Source organism: Phaseolus vulgaris, chromosome 8 (genome assembly GCF_051622355.1).
Source record: "Phaseolus vulgaris cultivar YP4 chromosome 8, ASM5162235v1, whole genome shotgun sequence".
NCBI classification, from domain to species: Eukaryota; Viridiplantae; Streptophyta; class Magnoliopsida; order Fabales; family Fabaceae; genus Phaseolus; species Phaseolus vulgaris.
In genome coordinates this window covers 3,643,040-3,655,263 of record NC_143505.1, presented here as the reverse complement: position 1 = coordinate 3,655,263, position 12,224 = coordinate 3,643,040, and the positions used below count along the sequence as shown (strand labels likewise).

At 30.6% G+C, this 12,224-nt stretch overlaps 1 protein-coding gene across 1 annotated transcript; it reads right to left on the bottom strand.

Moving 5' to 3' along the window:
* Window positions 1–8,423: 8,423 nt before the first annotated feature.
* Window positions 8,424–10,017, bottom strand: HB34 (homeobox protein 34). Its single transcript, XM_068631368.2, has one exon. It carries the CDS (start codon window positions 9,588–9,590, stop codon window positions 8,610–8,612), a length of 981 nt encoding a protein of 326 aa, XP_068487469.1. The 5' UTR covers window positions 9,591–10,017; the 3' UTR covers window positions 8,424–8,609.
* Between the last annotated feature and the right edge of the window lie 2,207 nt (window positions 10,018–12,224).

Below are 12,224 nucleotides of genomic sequence, written 5' to 3'. Positions count from 1 at the left end.
TAACAAATCATAGGATAACAAAAGAGTTAAAAGTGCATAAAAAAATATCAAAGAGTATAAGGAAACATCATCTAATTAACAAAAACACTTACGAAAAATTGAACTAACTGATATAGTAAGCTTCTTAATTGATTGGACCTATGAAACCTTAAAACACTGACCAAAATAAATAAAGAAATACAAGATAGAGAGACTTTACAAAAATTACACTGATTGAGATAGTAAGCTTCTTAATGGATTGCAACTACGAAACCTTAAAACATTCACCAAAATAACCAAAGGAATACAAGATAGAGAGGCTTTAAAAAAAAAAACTTACTCTAACACAAACCCTTATTACTCATAATTGATTTTTGCTTAGTCCCATTTTTGACAATGAATTCTGTTTGAGGAAAAAAATGTGAAACTGTTTTAGAGAACTGGAGAAAATGCAGAGAAAAAAACAAGAAAATGGACATGGGGAGTTTGAAATAAAAATAAATATTGAGGGGCTTACAAAGAATTCCCATTCTAAATAGCAAACAAGCATAAATTAACAAGTCCAAATATTATATATATATATATATATGTACATTCTTTAAAAATTTAATGATGAATAATAATGTATGTATTGTTTAGTATAAAGCCATTTTATAATCGTCGTCATCATTATAATTAATTTTATTCTGATTATAGTTACAGTTGTTAATAACTAATGATAATAATAAAGACAATAATAATAATACCATGAAGAAAAATTATAAATTTTGTATTAAAAAAATAGTGATACATATAATTTGGACTTGGTACACACATAAAATTAGTTGGTCTCTGTATAGCTAATATGTTAAATTGATTTTTGTGAGTAAATTAATCTAATTCACTACTTACCACAAGTTAAAGCTAAGAAAGAAAAACAATTCAACCCAGTTGTTCTCACTCTACATTGGAAAATAATGTGTTCATCATCCATTTAAAAAGTTAAAAATGTAGCAATTTAAGAACTCAAACACTCCTACTGTTTTTTGTAATGCTAATCAAAGTCAAACAAGGTTAAGCGTAAACAAATTTAAGTGTTAAATCAATAGTAAATGGTTGGATAAAGAAAGTGCAAAGAATGCCAAATCAGTGAACATGCCAAAATTCAAACAATACGAGCGTACAAAAAACAAAATTAATTCCATACATTCTTATACGATCCTTTACATGTGGGAACCAATTAAAATTGCATTATGGGTGTTTGGTAAAATATTTCATCTAAACTATAAATAAAATTGTATAGAAGATTTTTTTCATAAAATTATTTTATTTGTGTTCTGCAAGAAAGTTTTTTTTAATAGTTTGTAATTTATTTCAATAGATTATTCATATCAGAGTTTCGAAATAATCTATTCAAATAGAACTTTTATTTTAACATTTTACTTATTAAACTAATCTTAGAAAATCTTAATGTCCAGACTATGATTTTTGGATTATTATGTTTTTTTAATATTGAATTAATGTTACACTTATTTCTTTTAATTGCTCAACTTTTTAATGAAAAATTATATTAATTTAAATTATAATAAAAATATGACTTTTTACACAAATATTACTTGAAAGTTAATTCATATAAATTTGTTAGAGTATATAATGTTTAAAAATATTAATTACAATTATTGAAAATATGTACTTATTCAATTTTCGTTATTTATATTTTACAACTTTAAGTTAATTGATAGTTATTTTTACCAAATACTTTTATTCTAGCATTTTAGCTTTTTACTAAATTTTTAGATTTTATATAGTTTTTTATATTATTTTATCAAAGCATAACTTATATTTATATATATATATGAATTTTCTAGAAGTGTTATAACTCTTTTATTCATATAATTGTATCACATATATGCAATTTAATTTCTATACTTGTAGCTGATCCTTAAATTAATTCCATACCTATAACACAGTCTTAACTTTAATCTTTTATATATAGGAAACAAATTAAAAGTGCATTATATGGGTAGATCAAATTAAGAATCTACAGCATATAAAAATGCCAAATGAAAATGAGTAAAAAATAATGGTGACACAAAATAAATTTGGCAATGTTTTGTACATAAAAAATTATTTAATAAAGTTTTATATGTAAGGATTCAATTACTAGTTTGTCATAAATAAACATAGTATTTTTTTGGGCACAAAAAAATATAGTATATAATATATTTAAGTTAGATTACTGAAAAATGAGTTAAATACAATCATTTGGTATGTGTTCCGTTGTCATGTTAAAATTTACACAATCCGAAGGTAATTGAACTTTATAGCGAAATTAATTAAAAAACTTATTTCAGCGAATCCCTGTGGTGAGACGTTGGTTTCAAAGTGATTGGGAATTTGACATAAAAGACTTGGATTCGTGATGAATAAATAAGGCATTGCTGTTGCTTTTATCTTTTATTTTGCGGTGTCTTTTCTCATCAACCAAATACAACATTAGGTAAAACTTGAAAAGGGGAAGTGTTTCAAAGGATTGCTTCATGTGTAGGATTTTATGATTGGTAGATGTATGTAGTAAACAAAATATCTTTATCTATTGTTAAAGTGATCAACAGATTAAACTATTTATGTGCTAAACTCAAGATAGATACTAACATCCTCACAAATAAACTATCTACACCTTAATCTTTGCTTTCTTGAAAATAACATTTCAACTCCCAAAAGTTTACATTATAACCACATCATCCTAAAATATATTTTCTTTATAAATTATATTTTTTTATTAAAATAAATAAATAAATAAAACCTATTTAGGGGCAGCTCAACTCTTATTAATTAATAAAAGTGACGTTTTTTCTTATAAATTATATTAAAATAGGTTTGTTATATTTTTAGTCTAAAAGTGATGTTTAACACCCTTCTTATATTCAGGACTGATATTTTTTTTCATTTTTATTAATATTCATATTATTTTATGGTAATGATGCTGTATATTTAAAATTAGAAGCATATTGAATGTTCTTCATTTTCACTTTTAAATTATATTTTTCTTATTTCTTGACTAAATTGCAATGCAGGTATGTTATTTCTTGGCTAAAATCTTATATATATATATATATAGTTGAATTGAAGTTGTACGGAGTTACTTACCCACGTCGCGTCCGATTGAAATACTGACGCAGTAGCCTGCAGAAATACCCTAGTTCAATTGGGAGAAATAAACAAACAATGACGTTAAACAATAAAATAAAATATTCAATTAAGATACACATATATATACATATACAATATTTTTTCATAAAAGTTTTCTTTTAATTAAATTAAAATCAGAATAATTTTTGAAAATTTCCTAAAATTATAATGTTAATAAAAACACATAATATTTTTTTTATATAAATAGAATTAAAATAAAAAATATTCATAGTGATGGTAAAACTCAGTTAAAAAATAAAGGAAGCGCACTTTAAATTTCTTTATTTTTTGTATGATGTATTTTGAAGAAATAATGGAAGTCATAACTGATATCATTACTGTTTGTGATTTCTACTACAAATTTATTCATAATGTATTAAAAGCTGTTTAAATATTTGAGTTGAAAGTAAAAAGTGAATGATAGAGATGAATTTGTGGTTGACGTTTTGTGTATTGTTGTTTGTCGTGACTAGTGGTTGTATGACAAACGTCACATCTGTGCATAGAAAGCACGTTTCTGAAACAATTTCTTGATTAATTGTAAGTGTGTGAGTTAAGTTAGTGGAGTGATGAGAGGTTGATGCCTAACTAAGCCTATTTGGGTGATAAATGTAGATGTTTGAAATTTGAAATTACTGTATGAACACGTGCAGGGTGAATAGGAGTAGTTTATTGGTGAGAATTAAAATAATGATAAAGTTAAAAGGTTAGATGAAGAAGAAGGAGAACCAAGTTCATCTATCTAATCATGTAATTGAGGAACTAGAAGGTCACATCATATTGGGGCACTGTAATGTTTTAGGTAGGGACAGAAAGTTGCCTATCAACTCACTGTGCAGGGTGTTAACCTAAGCTCAACTCTATTTTCTTGACCACAAAACAAGTTATCTAAGTAACACTGCATCATTATCTAAGAATACTGCATTGCACCACATATCTCTGATTATAATATACTAATTAATCCTTAACCAAAACCAAAAAGAAACAATGTGACAAGGATGTCTCAATATGCTGATATTATGCTGATATTGGACAAGATGGAGAAATCAAAGTCCACTGTTGTTATGGAGAAAAATGTGCTCCCAAATCACAGCTTTTAAGTTTGGTTCAAAGGGAATGTTAATAGTTTTATTGACTTAGGTGGAACTGCCAATGTTTCTAAATCAAGGGATACAGACAACGAGCATAACGATTGCACTTTTCTTCATTTACTCAATCTTATACTTTCAATCCGGATTTGCATATACAAATAAAAACTATACTTAAATATGTTTTTCTTTCACATGAAACTGAAATTGTTGTTTTTACTCTAATCTAAACTTAAGATATTATGGATATTTACAACAACAAAAATATTAAAATAATCATTATCAATATTTTTTTATATAACATAAATTTTTAGAATTAATTATATTACAATATTAATTATGCCAACTATCAAATATTTTAATATCATGAAAATTTATTTATTATGTAAAAAATATGATAATAACTTATTTTAAGAGTTTTCTTACTATAAGAAAAATAAAAGTTTAAAATAAAAACGAAAATCAATTTTATGTAAAATTATAAAGATAAAAAATATATTTAATCCTAAAAATTATTATATTTCATAATAAATATTTTTTAAAATTTTGTATTTATTTATTTAATTATATTGCATTTCACATTAATAATCATTTTCAATTCAAATCATAGCTAATTTTCGTGTGATAAAATAACTAACTACATTTATAAACGAACACCGACTAATCTTGCATGTTTATTTTTGCATTTGAAAGTTATAAAGTTTTATCAACTAAGCTGATTTTATTTCTTTGTTTAAACTACAAAATTTTTTTATTAGAGCCAAATATGCAGAATGTCAAAACTTACACATTCTAAGTGTAGATTTTATCATACGATTTACAAGGTTTCTTTTTGACACACATAAGCACAACCCTTTTGTGCTAAAAAAAAGTATCATGAAAAATAATCATAAAAATGATAAAATAACCTAATTATTTTTAACACACATAGAACTCTTTTATGCTAAACAAAGTTACAAGTAAAATGACTTCATGACTAACAAAATAGCCTACTTATTTCATTGAAAAATCATTCTAACATAAGCAACTAAATTCTTGAGATTAAGAGATAGCATATTAGAAAGTATAAGGGTAATAAAATGATTTGATACCCATTCAATCATGATAAAATTAATTGTAAATTCTTATCATCAATTTTGTGGGACCATCTCTATTTATTTTTTTCCTGTCACACAGGTTCTCCTCTTCATCGCCTTTGTTCTTTTCTAACAGTCACGGGATGTCTCACTCATTCAAAATAATATTTTAATGTTAACAATGTGTTCTTCAATTGTGATCTAATACAACCTAGAAAAACTAACCAAATTATCAATAATGTTATAAATTATACACATTTAAAATTTTGTATAAAATTATATAACCACAATAGTAACAAATTAATATTTTCCGCCAAAATGCTCTCTCTAATTGGATCATAAGGATCAAAATGCCCAACTTGCAAAAGAGAATGTTAGAATCTCGTCTTCATAAATGTTTTTAAATATATACACGGACAAAATATTCTGCCATGTAAAAAGTGAGAGTCCACTTTAATGTGTTTCATTATCAAAGATTAATTAAGAACTATGTATAAATCAGATGTATAAACTTCGAATGCTTCACACCTAATATAGATAATTAGAAGCCTTTCAACCATTTTAATTTATAAGAGATGGTTATCACAATCTATATTCCACTTTAGTGAAGATCAAAATATTGTTGTCTTTCATCTTCTAAAAGATTGGCGAATTAAAGGAAAACATGCCTAATCAAAATAGTCATATGAATTTGATATCACAATCAACATGCAATAGAATATATTGTCCTAGTATATGTACATAATAAAATACAGACCAAGTAATCGTCAAAGTAAATCAGGTTTTCTACTAAATTAACTAATTAACAATTAATGATGTGTGATTTTATTCAATAGTAATCACAATGAACTTGTAGCTCCCAACCTTCTAACTTCAAAAAAATATGTCTAGAACACACTTACATTTCCACAAGAAGATGGCATCTAAGTTTCGTACAACTTCAATTGACAAAAAGTTTTTTTTTTCAGTTTCCCAAATCTTTCGTATGAAATACATCAATAATGTTAGTCAAACAGGTTGAAGAATAATTACTAATCCAATTTTCTATGAATGAACAAAAAATAGATTGTTACTTGTACATGACACGATTCATAATAGAGATATTATCCAAGTATATTAGAATATTTCCCTATAAAAAAACAAATATTTCACTGTTAAACTGTGGATTGTTGCGTAAAAGCACTTCTTACACACAGTGACACCTGAAATTGCTCTACTGGTATAACTTGTGAGGAAGAGACTCTTATTGAAAACCTCAATAAAAACTTGGAAGCATGACCTTAAAACCTAAATTAAGTATTTATAATTCAACATCTATTTGGATCAATGTGTCTACCATAAGCAGCACACACCCATCATCCTCTTTACATAAACTTTTTTTAATTATTGAGGCAAGATATTATTCTATTAGAAAATAGTTGGAGCCTCTTTTTTTTCATTCCAAAACCTAATTTGCAAAAAAAAATAGTATCCTATGATTTATACTTCTTTATGAATAGTTATAAAAAGGATAGTTTGTTTCAACATACAAGAAGATAATAAAAACAAGAAAATAAAAATAATCAAATTCTTTCAAATTTATGGCAAGGTAGTATCCAGCTTTAACTAGACAAATTCCTTTGTCCAACTACTGTCAAACAAATATTGTGTCTTGGAGTGCTCTTAAAGAAATCCATTTAGGTCAGGTTCATATCAATGCTAATTAACTGTAAGGTACAGTTCTGTCTCTTTCATCCATATCAAAATATCATTACTTGTATTTATATTTTTCATAAAATTGTGAGTTAAACTATCTTTTTTCTTTCTCTCAATATCTAGCAATACTTTGAATTTAGCTGTGGGTGATTCATATCCATATCCAAATCCAATGAGTCAATGTTTTTCTTAAGAACCAAAACGGAGTCAACATACAACAGTGTTTAACAGTGTGTTTTTCCTTCTTCAAATGATTCAAACACTAATATGGCATTTACTAAGCACATATTTAATAGGGTAATTTTTGTCATTAATACTATACAATAAGATTGTTGGAGAGAATTACCTACAGTGTACAGCTATTGTGTTTAGCTGGGAAAATTGACAAAATCTCTCATACTTTGCACCAAGCACCCCAGCTTTTAAGGGGCAATTAAAGGGTCCAGAACCAGCCCATGACTTGCTGGTTAGCAGCACCAAGGGCATCCCCTCAAGGGTCCCACCCCCACCAAAACAAGATTACTGACTTCATCACTAACCAAAAACCAAAACAAACCACAGTGTGGACCCACACACAAATAAATTAAATAAGTTCAGTGATGGAAACAAACACTCCCATGGCGTAAAAGTGTGGAAGACAAGACACACAATAGTCCTACTTCACCTCTCTTTTTCTCTCGTCACTCCGAATTTTAGTAAATATTGTTTTTTTAATGTTAGACAGATCTACTTCCTTTAAAAGGAAAGTACTCCCAAATATTTCCCACCCAACAATCTTTTTGGTTATACAACATTGCAGACACTAATTAAATCACACTATCACACCAGATTATCTTAAAAAACTAGCATCCAAGTGTTGCACGAGTGATTAAGGTTTCTTTTGAATTTATTAAACATATAGAATTTTCCCATGAACTATTAATCTATACCCTTATCCAAACATGCTTAGATTATCAAAACCTTACAGTTTAACTTTTGAAGAACCCTCAAATAGAATATGATTTCTTTTTGCCTGTATCAGATGATTATTTTGTGAATAAAGCAGCACACAGCTGCACAGGGCCATAGGAATACAACAGAACCAGGATTTCACCACCTCCCATAATTTAATAAACCCCGTAAGCGACAACACTTTCTGCCTCTTACTCTCGAACACGAGATACAGAGAAAAAACCATTATTATCATTTTTTCCATGTCTTACGGGGGAGAAAATGAGAAATCACAGAAATTTAATTAGCTTCCATCTTCCTCTAAAAACTCAGAACCAAACTGCAACTGCATGTCAAGTCCACTGTTCAGTGCTACCACCACTCAAACAGACAGAGCCCGAAGATCACGCCAAAGATAAACATTCATACATACTTAACAACTATCACTAACTAATTCAGAATAAAATCATTAAAAGCTTAGAAAGCAAAATAAATTCCCTTCTGGATATATCATTCTCTCCCATTAAGGTGCTTGATCATCGTCATCGCATCAACAATATAAAAAAAGGAAATTAAACCACTAATTAATTAACTGGTAGTAACATCATCATCAACAACAGCATCGTGATCATTAACCTATCTATCACATTATTCTTCACCCCCTAGTAGATCAAGAAGTAGAAGAAGAGCCGTTAGCACCACCAACGTTCACCCCACCAAAGTGATTGCGACTCGGATCCTCACCACGATCTTCAGCACCACCACCGATGCTGCTATTAGGGTCCTCAAAACCCTTGGCAGCCCCATTTGCATCATTATCATTAATATTATTAGTAATATCATCATTGCTAGTAATATTAACATTATTATCTTTTTTGGCCAAGGTGTTTTTGTTGTTGTGCATCCAAACCTTGAGAACGCTTCTATCCACGCCAATCTCGTTGCAAAACTCGTGAACCAAATCTTCGTCTCTCTTCTGCATCTTCCACCCTACTTTATCAGCGAACTTATGCATCTTCTCCTTCTGCTCCTGGCTGAACTTGGTTCTGAAGCGCTTTCTGGTGAGCGCAGTGGAGGGTGCGGCCGTGCTCTCCGGCGGAGCGGCGAGCCCAGCGGAGAGGGCGAGGAGCATGTGCGGCGCGGAGGGGTAGTAAGACGAGGAGATCGGCGGCGGGGATGCGGAATTCGGGCTTCGATTCGCCGCCACTGCCGCCTGGAACGGAGGCGGTGGGTGGTGGCGATGGTGCGGCTGGTACTCGATCACGTGCGTGGTGGATGCGATGGGCGGCTCATCCGGCTCGCGGCGGTGGAAGTTGCGGTGGCAGCCGCAGGCTGCACATTTAATGGAGCTGGGGTCGGCAGCAGTGGCTGTGGGGGACGGCATGAACTCGCCGCAGCCATCTAAGGCGTGGCCACCCAAGTTGGCAGCGTGATTTTTGAGGCATTCTTTGTAGGTGACGGCGGCGGACATGGGGTGGTGGTGGTGGTGGTGGTGGTGATGGTGGCGCTTGAGCACCCCGTTGGAGAAAGACAAGGCTTTTGTGGCGGTGGGGGTGTTGATCCTGGTGGGTGTTTCGGTGTCATGGTCTGGGGATTTTGTTGTTGCACTGGGAGTGGTGTTGTTTATCGTTGTTGTTGGGGTTATGTCCATGGCTCTAACATCTAGGGTGAGTCAAAGTAAGAATATTTAAAAAAGAAGAAAAGGTTTGCTTTTTAGGGTTAGGTTTTTTGTGGAGATTAGAAAGAAGAATGAGAGATATCACAGTTCCATGAATTGAAGTATGGAGGTGAAGGTGGAGGAGGAGGTGGTGGTGGGTGGCACTGTTTTATATGGGAAATAAAATAGGGAAAAAATGGAAAGAGAGAAAAAAAAGAAGGGGGTTGGAGGAGGTAGGAGAAGGAGCAGGGTTGATGATGGTGTTCTTTTGTTGAGTTGAGTTGAGAGTTGAGAGTTGAGTTGAGAGAGTGATGAGATGAGTGTTGATAATAAAAATCTGGGTTTGGGTTTGGGTTATGTGGTGGAGCTTCTTAACCAGTAGTGTTTTTAACCCTGGTTCTAATCCATGGTTAAGTTATTGACCCCACTTGAGGTTAGATGTGAGTAATAAATATGCTCGCTTGGGGTGATGACCCTACAGTTTATTACCACTATTATTAGTTATTAGGAGAGTAGTGTAGAATAGCAATGGTAATGGAGTAGATTTGGGAATTTGATTTGTTTTTGAGTGGTTAGTGTGGTGCAGTGAGTTTAGTCGGGGAGTGGTTTCTTTCTTAGCATGAAAATGGTATGGCCTGCAATTCTGAGCCCATTCACTGTAACCCATCTTAATTTGTCAAGTTGGCAGGGAAGGACGGGACGGGACAGGCTTTCACAGTAAAATCATTGAGGTTTTTCATTTTAGGGATGCCACCCATTCCCTTTTCTTTTTTTCCTCTTCACTTTTTCTCTTTTCCTATAACCCTCTGGTTAATCCACCCTCACCTCATCCAAATTAATACACACTCTACCAAACTAAACTATATTATATCTTTCCATTTTCCCATCCTATCTCTCAAATCAATTTCACCATTCATTTCTTCTTCCAACTATTCTCTTTTTAAAACACTTCCTCAAAAAACAAAACCATTTAGGCAATTCTTTTAAAAATATTAAATCTTTATTAAGCTTATATATTTCTATATAGGTTCAAGATTAATTCCAAGATTCTTTCAAATTAATTTTTATTTGCAGAGAGTAAATAGACCAGAAAATAATAATTCATACTGAATTACTACCACTCAAAATGAAATTAAAAAACCATACACACAACAGTATAGTATATTACATCTCCTCAAATTGTTTTTGAAGGGACTCAGAAGTATCTTTGTCGGCATTACGGACAATACAACGGTATCATGGTAAGGGAAACGGCGTCGCATTACGTAACTGCTCGATTGGCCCCGACAAGAGAAACATGTCCTGAAACGTACCGGGGAACTAGGTGGTATAGATGTACATTTTTGTATTAGGAGCAAAACCCCCTCATGCTTTCACCTTATTACAATTTAACCACTTAAAGACCAACCAAATCGAGCGACACGTGTCATGAGATCACGTGGCTAACACGTGTGCTAAGCCCTTTGGTGTCTTCAAAGCTCTTTACTATTTTTACTACTAAAAAATGTTTCTTTTAATACCCTCAAAACTCCTAACAACATCTCCATTATTAAATTCACATAACTTCGGCACAAACTCACATAAATTTAACATTAAGTGTGTTGATTTAGATTTATGACAATAGTTTTATTATTTTCTTGAGTGCTTTTATTTTAATGTATGTTTTGAAGGTGAATTAGATAAATGAGTTTAATTATTAAAATGAAGGAAAAGGAATGATAAGAGTGCTTTACGGAAGATAGTAAAAAAGAAAGGAGGAGGTTAGGGGCACTGAATAAAGAGAGAATATTTTTATGTTATTGTGACGTAAGCCTACTAAGGACAGAAGAGCTAAAGTTTAATCATGGAATGGCGTGTAGACAATCGCTGAAACAATGCATAGAAACTCACAAATCACATAATAGCAATAGTAACAGTAGTAATATTAAATTTATGACGTGAAAATAGGATGTTAGGTGAAAGTAGAACACAATACATGTTAAAACATTTATTAATGCATCATCTTAGTTTATAATAAAAAATGTTATGCGAGAAGATATGAGGAGTAAAATGGTTTTGAATGTTGAACTACCTCGGAAGCACCATTGATACCAAGACCAAGTTTGAAGAAGGGAAAGGAGACGTGTCCAACGTTCCAACATAGGACCTTAACATACAGTGTAATAATGAAAAGTCCCAGAGAGATTGTATTAACTTCAGACACATACTTCTACTTCTAAATAATTCAATATTCCTTTTTACAAGATAACTGTATATTATAATTATATAAAAAAACATATAACAATAAATATACAAATAAATAACCGGTTCCTCATTATAAGTATTGATATATTTTGTTTTTAATATAATAAAAAAAATTTATTAATTTTGTTTAATGTAAGTACGTGTTTAGTCTTTTCGAAATATGTATTTATTAAAAAAGTTGAATGTTAATCTGCAATTAATTTTAAAGTTAATTTTTTCTTTGTTTTTTCCAAGATTAATTGTATGTTAAAAATATTTTTTTTAAAAACACAAATATGCTTAATTACCTCAATATTAATAAAGTTCAAACAAAATTAATGAAATTAAAATCATTAATAAAGTTCAAATAAACTAATAAAATTAGAATTGTTGTATTAAGATTTT